The sequence below is a fragment of the Gymnodraco acuticeps genome, unplaced genomic scaffold (genome assembly GCF_902827175.1).
Source record: "Gymnodraco acuticeps unplaced genomic scaffold, fGymAcu1.1, whole genome shotgun sequence".
Lineage (NCBI taxonomy): Eukaryota > Metazoa > Chordata > Actinopteri > Perciformes > Bathydraconidae > Gymnodraco > Gymnodraco acuticeps.
In genome coordinates, this window is record NW_022992250.1 from 613,383 (window position 1) to 628,043 (window position 14,661).

Sequence of the window (14,661 nt, forward strand, 5' to 3'; positions counted from 1 at the left end):
CAACAGACGGCAGGCAAAAATCCTTTTAAAATGCGTGTTTTCTAAATGGAGATCGGCTAAGCTAACGCAGTATATGCTCCGACCGTCCACACTCACAACAACGCCCTAGACAGACATAAATAAACCAGCGACTGTATTCGCCATGACACAGACAGTCTATAGTTTGTACTTGTTTAACTTTTGTCTAGTTTCTGAACAGATATGAGGAGCTGTGAGCTTGAGTGCTAACAGCTAACGGCTGATGTTGTTTTTCTGTGGTTCTCATTGAAGATGACGTCACGGCTCCGCCTACACTGCGTTACTATAGTTACTGCCCCAGCTACTAAACTGTAATGGAAACGCAGCATAAAGTGAGCCAGTCCTAACAAGGCCTAACGAGGCCTAGCCATACCGAGCGAGGCCGAGCGAGGCCCTGTAGTGGAAATGCGCCATTGAACTGCCACTGAACTGAAATACTTACGGCCCCTCAGGAAGCGATAGAGAAACATATTTAGCCTCTCCTTGCAGCTTGTATGACCCGGAAAAGGAGATATTTCATTCAACTTAATAAAAATACTTGCCTTAATTTTGGTACACAGAAATAAGTGAAAGACCCTCCTGATTTCAAGCCATGGGTACATAAACAATACAACAAAATGTGTAGGTTTTCTTTTGCACATGTCTTACTTTGGTCGCAGTCTTTTAGCTGCTGTAGCGTCAATTGATTCCAGACAATTCATGTAAAAGGAATTATCATCATCGTATAACCATTGTCGTTGCCATCCATAATACACCAATACACTTGCAGCATCTGGAGCAATTTAAAGCAATTGTGCAGACGGAGGCTCATATTCAATATTCCAGCCGTGACGAGATGATACAGGCTTGATTTCATTTCATCATTTCATGCCTCTCTAGGCCTTATTATACTCCAAACTGTGTCAGTGTGTGTGTGAGGGAAAACGATGTTCCATGTTAATTACAGAGTGAACCGTCCGCACAGTTAACTCACACACACACACACTGTCATAGCTACCTCCCCTCCCTCCCTTTTCTCTCTCCACTCTCACAGTTTCTCGACAGTCATTATGTCCACAAAGCCACACAGTTAGCATGGAAACTGATTGTGTGTCTGTCTCATAACGCCACACGCTATCAGGCGGCCATTGATCTGATCTTCAAAAGGCTCTCCACCGCGTTCTATTTATCGACCAAACAAGGGGGCTTTCATTGCTTTATATTTTTCTGGTAGGCACTATTCAAACCACTCTTTGGTTTAAAGGAATTGCTGGCTGATTAAAGCGAGTGGAGTTGAGAACAGAGACAAGACGGGTGGTTCGGGGCAATCGAGATTCATCAGTGCTTGTTGTAGGATGAACATGTGTCAGGGAGGCAACATTATATAGTTGTCTTCTTTGTCAAAACAGCTCGTACTGTACCTTTTGTACACAGACAGAAAGTACTTTTACAGATACATTTAAGTATACCGACCCACTCCCAATTTAAGACACAAACTGTTGCCATGTGCCATGGTCCCTATACTTGTATTTGTCTCTTATTAAACACCTGGCAAGTTTAAAGAAGGAAAATGAACAATTTAAAATCCAATTGAGAAGCTCTTCTTACACAAACCCATCGACTACGCTGCTGCCCGTTTCTGTTCTTGGCTGACATTGTGCTCAGACTAGGATTTTATATGACAAGGACACGGCGGCAATAAACGGGTCGTTTCTCTGCCAAATGAAGATGTCTCGGCCTGTGCATGCACCTTAACACGCATCCCATATTGACCAGCCGTGTTGATTTACATTCCACAGATTGGAAAGCAATAGACCAAGATTTAAGCCCCTGAGTCAGTCTGCCTCAGAAGTCTCTGTGATTTAGTGAGACGGCAATTAAGTAGTAACCTCATGTCCCATGATGCCATTTCATCTTCTCTACTTCTTTGTGATACAGCTACATGCATTCAATCATGATGTGTATTGCCATGTTGTGTTATTAAGTGATTGTGCATCTCGACATTCAACTTACAAGATGTCCACATTTTACTGCAAGCTCACTGGACAGTTGCAAGGAATATATGTGCTGTTTTGTGGTCAAACGTACACTGTATGATGTTTTCTTTAAAACATTTTTTAACAGAGAGAATGTAGTTCCCTTGCCTTTTTACGAAGTCGCTGACTGAAAGCTTGCTTATTATAAAGATTGTAGTGCTTTGATGCTCTTTTTCATTGAGACTAAATGTTTTCTAAAGATATCCTCCTTATGACTTCCTGCTACTTGCTGACATCTTAAGTATTTTTTGTGAATGGGGTAAAATAGTGAAGTTCCTCACAAATCCTGCAATTTCCTGTCATCTGCTGTGTATGAATATATGCTGGCATTTAAAAAATGTTCTTCCTTTTTAATTCAGCCAACCTTTCAGTGTGTCCACACTATTGTATTTTTAGTTTCCTACATGTATGTTTGTGTTTAAGTATGTGTAAGAAATGAGAGGCTCTGCTGCAGCTGCTAGCTTAACACTCCAGCAGAGCTCTGCTTCTGTTTTCTTTTCTTTTGCTTACTTTTTCTTTTCATGCTTTTCAATGTCGTCTCTCTCCCGTTTGTCTCCGCTGCTTCAGGGGCCTGTTTCGGTAAGACCTCTTGCGTAACTCCCCGTCCTCCAACCATTTGATTCAGTATCCATCTGCAGCCGGCGCACAGCAGGCAGTCACACACACACACTCACAAACACACACCACACCACTGACCTTCAGCAGCATTCTTAGAGGGATTCATTTGAAGATTTCATGCTAATTTCTTTAACTCAAGAATCCCACTTTTCCCGCAAAGTCAAGGTGTTCCTTCTCTTCCTCTGCACGCCTTCTTTCCATCTTAGATTCCCTGTCATTCAATCAAAACTGTCTGGATTCTGCAGGGATGTTTGAGAATAGATTCAAAGGAGATCTATTGGTGTAAATGAAAGTGTTAAATGGTAGAGAAGAGTGTTCTGGCCTAGTGTTTTGGTGTTTGACAGTCAGTACACCAGCCAGCTGATTCAAATCAGATAAATACCTCTATCTATAAAACATAAAAGCTTTCATATTGTAGTATATGCTAGACATCTTCTACATCTACATCATATTTAATCTAGCATTTAAATGGTATATTTATCTCTCACCAAAATGATTTGCTATATCATACAATTATTTGCTATTATCTGTTAATGGTGTCCAAAATACATGTATGTGACAGTCAGACGTATCCCCTATCATCAGAAGTACGCCTCATCTTCACATCTAATTATATTTGCCCTTAACCTCCATTTGTCTAAGTGCAAATATGGTCAGACCTTAAAATGAGTCCCATGCTGTCCTCTTTCTAAATGTCCTTTTTCTTTTCCTCCTCCTTTCTTCACCAACCTGAATACATTTTAAATATGCCTTTTTGTTTGTTGTTCCTTTTCTTTACTTTCCTTTGTCTGTGTTGACTGTCCTCCCATCTTCGAGCGGTGATGATTACATAGGCTTTGCTATAGCAGTTGTTCCTTTGTTAGTGGAAGCCCTGCATCACTGCAGTGTGTAGAGTACACACTGTACAGACACACACACAGAGGGATGCTACAGTACCGTTAGTATGCAGGGAAGGACAAGACGAACACCATGTGTCAGACACCCAATTACAGCCTGCGACTCAAACTCTAAACAACAACATATTGAAATGTGTAGTTGACATTAATAAATCATCACATCTTTGAAGTGACAATTCAAGATTGCTATTTTCTTTTATTCTGTTTCAGTCTGAATTAATATACATTTACTTACATTCTTAATCTTGAAAGTTTAAAGCTGCAACAACTGTTTAGTAAAGTTGTATTCAACCTTGGGGAAAACCCACTTATATCATTTGAGGCAGGGCTATTTAAATCCACAATACCTAACCTATCCATCTATGGATTTGTCTCAAGAGAGTCGCCATTTCCATCACATGTGTGCAGGTCCAGGCAGTCTAATGAGACTGTTAATGTAAAGGTTAATGTGTGCAGATCCCTGAGCGCCGCAGGTAGAGAGGCAACTGTCTCTCAAGTCCAGTATTGCCTCATATTCCAGCCAACTGCTGGACACACACCTGAGAACAGAGGGATTCATGCCAACACTATGGTGGAAGAAGTACTCAGATATTGTACTTAAGTCAAATTAGCAACACTACAGTGTGAAAATACTAATTTGTGCTCTAGTAAAACTACAAAAGTGTTGACAACATAAATGACCTTTAAGTACCATAAGTGCCCATTATGCGGTAAGGCTAATTTCAGAATCATATATATCATACAATTTCATTATATCATCACTTTAATGTTGCATCTGGCAAAGAAAGGGGTTTATTTTAGTCATTTTATTTATTGCTGGGTAACCTATAGTAATATATCATGATTTATAAGTAAATTATATTTTATAAAAATGTTTCGCATTAATCTGCAAAATAGCTTGTAACTAAAGCTGGAAAAGAGTAAAAAGTAGGAAACTTGCCTCAAAAATAGATAGCATAATGCTGTAGTGAGTACACTTCATGTGGAGGTACTTTAAATGTCTACTTAAGTACAGTACTTGAGTCAATGTAAGTAGTTACATTCGGCCACTGCACATAATCAAAAAAGGGGGGAGAACACAGGGGAAAAAGTACAAATATGCAAATAAAAACACATTCAGTCACATCTGAATGAGCTAAAATCGTCATTACTTCATGAAACTTTGTTACATTAACCTATCATTTATTTTCAATTGTGTTGTTGCTTGTTTGTGTCTCTGTGGTCTTGTGCGTGCCTGTCTCTTTGTCCTGTGTATGTTTACTTACCTTGTGTCTCTGAACACAAGAGAACTCGTGTCTCTTGTCTCTTTCTGTGAATGCTCCTTATCAGTTCCTGCCATTCATGAAACCGCCTCTCAGATGAATTTCTGCTGTGTCACTGCTGCATATTAAAATACAAATATAGAGATATTGAAATGTTATGTTGTCATTCTGTAAGAGTAGACATTTTGATTAAATCTCCTGATATTTTGTTATGAGTTATTATATGTTCAAGATGCAGGTAAAGGCACTCAATCTAATGCTGGTGCTTAAAAGTCATAAAGCATAAGGGGAAAGCATTCAGGCAGTTTTTTTGAAAGATGTCTACTGCTGCGCAAAGCCTCAAATGAATTGTGGAAGATTAAATGATGAATTGAAGGTTCAAATCTAATTCTCCTGTTTTCTTTCTCTCTCTTAATACCACACCCTTTTTCTTTTAACACCACCCTTCCTCTCCCAACACTCCTACCTTATTCTTCCTTCCCTCCTATCTTCCCCCTCAAATCTCCCCCCGTCCCTTCTTCCTCTCCAGTGACGGGGGCATGGGTCAGTCTCAGGATGACAGCATTGTGGGTACCAAGCAGTGTCGGCACAGTGTGGCAATCATGCCCATCCCCGGCAACCTGTCGTCAAGCAGCCCCGACCTGCTGCACCCGGCCGCCAGCGTCCTCGACTTCTCCAACCCCGCAGGTGAGAAGAGACTCAAAAAATCAAGAAGGATGTCACTTTTTTTTTCTTTTTCTTTTTCATTTTAAGACAATATTCCCAAAGTATACATAACAAAATAAAAACATCTAGGTACATAGATGAACTACATAACAGATGACATATCTGAAAATAAATAACACAATAATAGTAATAATATTATTACAAATAAAAGAATGGATACATTATTAATACTCAGGTATACATTAATTATATTCATGTTCTATACTTGACCCGTTTTTCCCACCTTTCCTCAAAGATATGCATTTGGTTTCTAATTCTCATAGTTTTTTCTCCATTACATAGATTTCATTTACTAGGTTATTCCATTGTGAGTTTACTAAGTTATTATCTTAGCCAATTCCTTGTAATTTGTTTGATGATCGCTATTCTAATTACCAGAAATAGGTAGGAATCTTTTTTTGTATTTCCTCTGGTGTTTTCCCCAGTAATACTACTTTGGGTTCTTGTTGAGAGAAATGCCGAAGATATTGGAAACGTCTCTTAAAACTGTTTCCCAGACGTCTCCCAACACATTACAGAGATGACTCTTTATTACTAATCTTAACCAGAGCATTTAAAGGTTTGTTGAATAATGCTTTTGAACATTCACCTTGGGAAAAGCACAGCCACTCCAAGATTTTAATAGGATTGAACCAAACTCAGAATGTCTGAAACACCTCAGAAAAAACGCCATGTTCTTTGGATGCAGGGATAGAACCACTTTCATCACACTCAGTCGCAGTTGCTCTTGACTTTCATGACCTCATTTCAGGTTTCTCAGTCAAACAATATAGTGCTTATTTCCTGAAGTTGTTTGTCATCCTTGGCCTTGTTGAACAGTGAAAGCCACTTGTTGAGTAAAGGACTCCAATGCTCAGTGAGCGCTGAGAGACGCTCTGCAAACCACCTGTCATCCTTGAACATAATCGCATAAAGCAGTCATATGAGAAGTGTAGTGTTGGTTAGTCTGGAATGCAAACTCTCTATCTTTTATCTTTTTTCCTCCTTGAAATACCGACAAACTCCTCAAAAATACTCCATGCTAAAAAAGGAACATGCCCTAAATCACCTTAAGCAAGTCACTGTAGGTTTCTAGCACAGGTGTACACACACTTTCTCACACACACACACACACACACACACACACACACACACACACACACACACACACACACACACACACACACACACACTTACCCAGGGGTCTTTTTTGCACTGCTGTTGCAGAATTGTGTCCGTCGGAAAAGGATTAACCTCCTGGACTATACAACTTATTTATTCCTTTCCTGTCAGGAGGGTTCCTGCACCCGTTATTATTTAGACTAACATGGAGCGCTCCCTGTGGATATGTGTGTGTGTTTGTGTGTTGAGGGGGATAACATTTTGAGAGGGGAGAACAAGAAACAGAAAGTGGAAAGGTGAAATAGAGGGGGAGAGTGAATGTAGTCCTGATTTATCCCACCATCCATTTGTTAATGAGCTACACACACTCAGATAGGCGCACACACCCACATACACACACTTGCATGTAGATTTGTGGTTGGAAGGCTATACATCACATGTGTTCGTTGTGTACTAGAGTACAAACACGCACCAACTGTGGCACATAAATCATCCGCCATTAGATCAGCTATACTTCCGTCCTCTGGCTTCCCATTAGATTGAATGGCAGGGCAGCCTTCTTAAATACAACGTTTCAGATACTTTAAAGAGCTTTTAGTGCCACAAAAATCCTACCTATAATTAAATTAGCATATGGATCAGAATAAATATAAAATCTTGATATCTCGATTAGACTTTTTTATGGAGTTAGACAACTCTTGGGTTGTTTTAAAGTGCTTTTTAGGTTTGTTTTTTTATCTTAGCTTGTCGCTAATCTGTTTCCTTGTCATTTTGTGGCAATTTGTTGTCTTGTCTGATCTACTCTTACTTTATTAGACAGTCTAATTCAAATTAAATGTTATGAACATAGCTTGTAATGTACTTCAAAGTAAGCAATGGATGGTTTGTAAACAAATCAAAAAATGTATTTTGCCGATATGGATCAATTTATTAAGTATTTATAGACACATTTGTCTAAAGCACAGATTCTCTGGTTCAAGCTTCTCAAATAGGATCGTTTGCTATCTTTTTCTGTCCTATTGAACTTTAAATGTATTATCCCTGAGTGTTAGATGGTTTGGCTAAAAGAGTAAGCAATTTGAAGACAGCTCCTTGAGTCATGGGACATGTTATGGACTGAAAGATGAAACAATGGATAATGATAATGAAAATACTCTCTAGTACATTCCTAATTTAGACAAAATATGTGTCTTTGTGTCTTCTCAGTGAAGTTGCACTCTCTATAGTGTAGGAATGATGAGTCACACTCCTCCCCTCTGGTTTCCCATGAACAGATTAAGGCTACAGTAGAACATCCACTGGTCTTTCCCCCTATTGTTCATCAAATCTGCCACAATGTTTCCAGGAACTGTCTCTCTGTACTCCTCACACACTCTTTCTAACGCTCATATTCACTGTGATTTATCTTTCTCCTTTCTGCTTGCCAAGCTCTGGGACTCTACTGTAAGTATACACATCTTCAATGCAAAAGCCTGAATGTGTTTCATAACAAATTGATCCCAAAAGTCCCCTCCATCTTGACTGTATTGTTCTTTAATCCATGATCTCTTTTCCCCCTACCCAATCTTCACATGTGTGCATTTGTACTACTACTTCTCATCTATTCTTGTGAGAACATAAGAGTTTCTCTCTCAAAAAAATCAAACTACTACAACCAGTTCATTTAAGTATTTGTGACCACAAGACAGTGATCAATTTGAATCCGTTGACATATTTCTTGATTGCGATCGACATTATTATGGATGGTTAATAAACACCAACAGATTGCATTTAAGTCCCACCTTATATCAAACTGTATGTTGTTCTTCTCCAGGATACATATCTGCTCTATAAATCACATATGCTGTTACCTAAAGAAAGAAATTCATATTTTATATATATAAATCATTTTTCTTTCTTGATGGTGCCCCCACTGTTTGAATTATTAAACAAAAAGTGAATTCCCAGTCTACTTAGATTGAGAACTTCCACCAAAAGGGACAATGAAATTGCTTCGTTCCAAACCATAATTCCATAAGGCTGCAATCACGCCGTCCTATCATAGGCTGTCTAACAGACAAACAAACGTTCTCCAGGGAAAAATGCTAATGACAGTGTTTCAGGCTATACAGTTAATTGTTTCCTCGGCTGCAGCACGTTAAACAGCACGTAAACGTTCCTGCAAACGTCACTCAGGCCAGGTTAGATTCTGAGGAAGGCCTCACTCTTCAACACCACTAACCACATTGTCTGCCCACTGCTTGTAAGCTACAGGGCAAATGTGTTTACTTTGTCTCTGCACTGCTGCGGGAGGAAGAGTTAACCCGCAGGCTGCTGTCAATCACACACTGACTCCGACACACCCTTCCAGCCACTGACACAAGAAGGAGCTAAAAAGAATATGGCACCTAATGAGGCCATATGGATTTATAGTGTGTGTTTGGAAGGCATGAGTAGTTTCAAGCTCTGGCTACAGAATGAAGAAAAGATCCGTTGTTGGATTTAGTTTTTTCAGTAGTTTTGGTTGAAACAATAAGACATAAAATAGCTCTGAGGCTCGCACTAAAGAGGAAATATCCGAATAAGAAATCCTTTATTCGTCCCAAAGCGGGGATATTTACATAATTACAGCAAAGGGGACATTGCAGGTAGAATGTGTGGATTTACATTAAATGTGCATCAATAGAACTTTTCTAATTGAGTTTATTTCTCCGAGCTCTGGTGTTAACTCCAGCTGCTCTGCTCCCTCTCCTCTCCACTCCTCCGGCTCTCACGCCCTGCACTCTGCTGCTTTGTATGCTTTCTCGCTAGATTTATGTCTTCCGACTGTATGATGGAGTGACTGAGAAATGCTTTGGCATCGAAGGGCGAGGAGTAAACTGAGGCTTGTGGGAAGTGTTTTGCCTCTTTTAGTGCTGTGTTTGCAAAAAAACCAGGAAGACTTTTTTTTTTTTCCCCTTTGGCTTCAGACCGTGGATACACTCTCTGCTGTTGATGAAAATAAATGATACTTTAATAAAGGTGATAATTGATTGGATGTGTGACTGCATGGGCAATGATTGTCCTCCTGTGTGCAGGTCAGGTTGCAGCTCATCCAGAGGATTAAACACGATTAAGCCCCCCGGATATTATAGCTAGCTATTTAGCCCAGAGCCTCCCACACTTTAATCACAAATCAAAGCTAATGAGACACAAAGCATTTAGCCTCCTCTCAACCCTCCATCGCCACTCTGCTGCACATAAACAGAGAGGAGCTTTCAGACTGCAGCAACACAGAGAATGACACACGTATTCCTGTGGTGCAACATTTGTAGGTTTGCTTTTAGGAATCAATGCACTCATTGCCTTCTTCAGGCAAACAGTCAGTGATCATTTCACTCGTCATATCAAGTGCATATGTCATGTGATTTAAATCAATAAGCTCCCAGTCCATAGAGAGATCATTCATAACCAAGATTGGCCATATCAAAACATCAATATGTTGACATTGAAGGAACCAATGACTGCAAAATAGAAAAGTTAAAAGAATCCATTAAACAAAGCAGGGGTGCTTGAAGAAATAAGACGTTGAAACACTATAACTATGCATTGAAAAAAGACATCTAAATAAACCATTTATATGTAAATGACCTCCCAGCTGAAATTGCAGAGGAGAAACATTTGTGTTCCTTTTATATGAATATAAAATGTACATTCTTGTCAAATCGCAACACAGAGAAAAAGAAACAGAAACCAACAGCGACATGGTCACATCCAAACTGAACTTCCCTTAACATATCCTCACTTCTTTTATTCATACATCAAAGATGTTGAACATGCAGGGAATCCTGTACACACACAGTTGTCTTTAAACAAGCCGAGCTCATTCATCATGAGCATTCACTCTAACATTATTGTTCTTGGTCTTGCCTTCAGCTATTTGTTTCTTCCTATTGCGCTCCAGCTCTTGTCATTAAACACACACACACACACACACACACCGAAAAATCCCCAGAGTCAGATCAGACAATGGCGATGACTTTAACCATTCTCTGCCTGGTTAACAGGAAGAAATGACTGTTATTTGCATTCAAATCTATGTGAACAAGTCCAACTCAGCTTTTGTATTTCTTAGGTCTCTTCATGATCCCCTTCCAATTTCAGTTAATGTTATCCAACTCAACACACACTCTCTCACACACACCGCAGTATGACAGCTGTATCTGGTCTGTCGGACTCCCTCTCCACTTGTCTCCGTGCAGCGTCCATGACTCATTGTTTTAAAGCTCCTCGGCTGCCTGTGGCTAATGGGCCGTACCCTCTTCCTTACTCAAACACAGCGATCTTTAAGGCAGTGTTTGACTCAGGGGAGACGTTTCCATTATTTACCACCATGTGAGTCGCGTGCAGCTGCTCCAGCATCACCACTAACATTCAAGCTTTTATTTGTCCCTCTTAATATTGAACATATAAAATAAACACTAATCTAGTACGGCAGCTTACATCATTAGAGAAGACGCACTTTTATTCTTGTTGATTTTTGAATTATTCACTTCTGCATTCATCGCTTTTTAATTGCTACATTACATCATACGTTGAAGATAATGATTCTAGTTTAAATTATTAATAACATTAAGAAGAATGTGGGTTTCATCTATTTTCTTTTGTTCATCTGTAAACTTGTATGATCTTAAATGACTCTTTTATTCTATCTAATAATAGTTGTCTTAAGTTAAGCGAAATAAGTGACAGGAATAGATTGTAATTCCTAACTCAAATGTTATTATTACATAGCAAAACAAACCAAAGAACAATGGGTCACAACACCTAAACGAAGTTAGAGAGGTTAATGTGTAGAAGTCAAGGTTTAACATGTATTTGATTTAACCTACAAGCATGTTTGCTGTAAGATTCCTGCTTCCTCTACCGTTGTTATGCAGCTTAAAGAATGTTTCCTTTTCCTTTCTAAGTGCATGCGTCCTTATTTTTCTGTCTTGCTTAAGCTTTAGTGAGGCTCAAAGAGATTAAAGTGTAAATGTGAAAGATGCTTTGTAATTGATCTTGCTGTGGGTACACATAGCCCCAGGTTTGTGCTGATGCACAGTATAAAAACAAGTACAAATCTGTGTGTTCTGTACTTTTATATGTGAGCATTGTCATTTCCGCAGCCTTGTAGAGTTCTACAACATAAAACATGTCAATTATGTTACCAAACTATTGTAGAGATGTTGCCGTTGGAAGACAAATATCCATAGAGCCATCATGCTAGTCTACTAGAACATTGGCTTCAATGAAAGACTGACTGAATTTACAGCCAGGCTGGAAAGTCGATAAAGAAACAGTGTTATGATTTGACTGGAGAGTAGGATCATTTAGTAATGCCATTGCTGAATGTAAATACTTGGATATGGTGAATTTCATTTAAAAGTAAGTTACTGTAACACCAGAAACCATTGTGTCTTTGTTTTGGTTTTACACCGAGACGTCTTGGCAGGAGAGGTGGCCGCTCAGCAGATCTGCTCACAGTAGAAGAAGTCTTGTCACTTGAAACCCTCCATAATGTAATGAAAATAGAATATGGAAACCATAACCTAATAGCATTCAACTACTTGGGCTGACCACATTTAGTAACAGTCACATTATTGGTAGATTACCCAGACAAAGGTAAATGCCAAGAATTACAAAAATGCTTTTAAATGAGTGTTTTATTGTCGTAGACTTCATTCCAGTTAGTTGTATTGCATTATTGACATATGTTACAGTATTGGCCTTCAGATACAGTACCCATCAGCTCAACTGTAATTGGTCACTGACAACTGTCCTCTTCTATTTCCTCTTCGCTCTCAGATATCCCAGACCAGGTGATCCGGGTGTTTAAGGCCGACCAGCAGAGCTGCTACATCATCATCAGTAAGGACACCACCGCCAAGGATGTGGTCTCACACACTGTCAACGAGTTCGGCCTGGTGTCAGCACCCGAGACCTACTCCCTCTGTGAGGTGTCAGTCAGCCCGGAGGGAGTCATAAAACAGCGCCGCCTCCCCGACCAGCTCTCCAAACTGGCTGATCGGATCCAGCTCAACGGCAGGTAGGAAACGCACACATTATTCTGGAAAATCTCATACCGAGAACTGGTTGACAGGTGCTTTAATAATAATAATAATAATTCATTACATTTGTATTAGAGCATTTTTCCAAATACTCAAACCGCTTTACATTATATATTACACATATTAGACATGTAACAGTTACTACTGTGGACAATACCCACAGGAGCAAATTAGGGTGAAGTGTCTTCTAACCCTAACCCAAATTAGGGTGAAGTGTCTTGCCCAAGGACACTAAACCTAAGCCTCAGATAGTGGTTTTAGTCGTCTATACTGTGTGTTTCTGTGTTTGTAATTGAAAGTACACAAGGCAACAAACAAGAACACTAAAATAAAGTCGAAAGCAACACTATTTCATGCTAAGGGAAGCATATTGGTCATGGATAAAATGTTGGGCATGCATTTATAGTGGATCCACTGTAGGGAATTGGACAAAAGGCAGCTGGAAGCAGAACAGAACATTTGTGAATGTATATGTTGCGTTGAAGTCTTGAAAGACCCACTGCGATTTAATTTTAAACCAGAATCCTGCAATATTTTCCTTCCTTTTTTCGTCATTTTATATTTGAATGGGTTCGGATTTACGGAAGACCACACTGAGCTCAGAACTTGATACGACTACTGCGAGTTTGTTCTGGTAATAGGCTACACTGTGCAAGAGTTTAAGGTGATGTCATATCTTCCTACTAACAGACTTCACACCATCCAACAGTTTGTACAACACGTATATATTGATTCACTTCTTGTCGAGCAGTGGTTCTCAATGCTGCTGCTGGTGATACAGGGTGCTACTCTGTGATGTGATTATTCAGTGAACATTTCCGAGGTGTAAATGAGTTTCTGAGTAAGTGGCTCGACTGCAGCCAGCAGGACTCCAGGTGCTGAGCAGCAGGATGAAGAGCCACTGTCCTAGTTCAGTCAAAGGATAAATCAAGTGGTATTTTCCCCCTTAAAAAGTGTTGGAGAACATCTTAAGCTGCTACTTCTAACATAACACATGCTAGCATTCCTTAAATAAAGAAAAACAACAGTTTAGATGCTGGTTAAGGGATATTTCCTAACGCCTAACCATCAGGGATGATACATTCCTGTTGTGTTTCATCTTGAAAATGTTCACTTTATTGGCGACTTATCTCCACATAGTAGGTTGAACATTTAAGGACACTTTGCGCCATTGCTAGTTTGTTTTTCTCCCATCCCTCTGTCATCTTGATGGCTGATATATTCCCTTTTTAAGATGAAAGTTAGTGGGACGTAAAGGGTAATTGGACCGCGGCTGTGAAGTCTGCTTTAAAACGGCTCCTCGGCCTGCTTTTTCACAGTTCTCTCCCCCTCTCCTTGTCTCCCGTGGTCCCCCATCAGTCCTCTCCCAACTAGGTTAGCATGAATATTTCATCCTCTGTCAGGGGCGGAGGCCTCAGCAGACAGCATGGCCCTTCTGGAATAATTCATAAACACACTCAAATGCACACAGGCACATACAAAGATATGAATGCAGACAGTCCCCCCCCCCCCCCCCCCCCCCCCCTAAACACGCAGCCATCCCATCCATACCCATATAGACATTTACAGACTTTATTTACATGCATCTATACACACACACACACACACACACACACACACACACACACACACACACACACACACACACACACACACACACACACACACACACACACACACACACACACACTCTTACCAGGGAGTCCTAGCAGACACCTATGGACACACACTTTCAGAGGGCACTTATGGGAACACTTTCCCGTGTTCCTGGTGGATGGCTGGGCTGCAGTGGGAAGAAATTGCCCTTCAGTGAGAAATTGGTTCGTTACTTTCCTTTTTTCCCTCTTATCTCTGCGCCATTACTGACATGACATTTTTGGCAGTATTTTGATATACAAACACATAACGCAGTGTCAGCAGGATGTTTGCGTACTCACAGTGGATGTATTTATCAGGA

General features: G+C 40.0%; 1 protein-coding gene across 17 annotated transcripts in view; it reads left to right on the forward strand.

The window, feature by feature from the left end:
* The window catches only part of rapgef6 (Rap guanine nucleotide exchange factor (GEF) 6), a 159,465-nt gene that overhangs the window by 123,652 nt on the left and 21,152 nt on the right, over positions 1-14,661 (forward strand). For 9 of the 17 annotated variants that reach the window (XM_034206548.1, XM_034206549.1, XM_034206555.1 and 6 more), the window contains 4 exons: positions 2,601-2,612; positions 5,339-5,496; positions 8,065-8,079; positions 12,442-12,682. In XM_034206548.1, coding sequence (XP_034062439.1) covers positions 2,601-2,612; positions 5,339-5,496; positions 8,065-8,079; positions 12,442-12,682 — 426 coding nt within the window. The remainder of the gene's footprint in view (positions 1-2,600; positions 2,613-5,338; positions 5,497-8,064; positions 8,080-12,441; positions 12,683-14,661) is intronic. The other 8 variants (XM_034206551.1, XM_034206554.1, XM_034206552.1 and 5 more) reach the window with 3 other exon arrangements.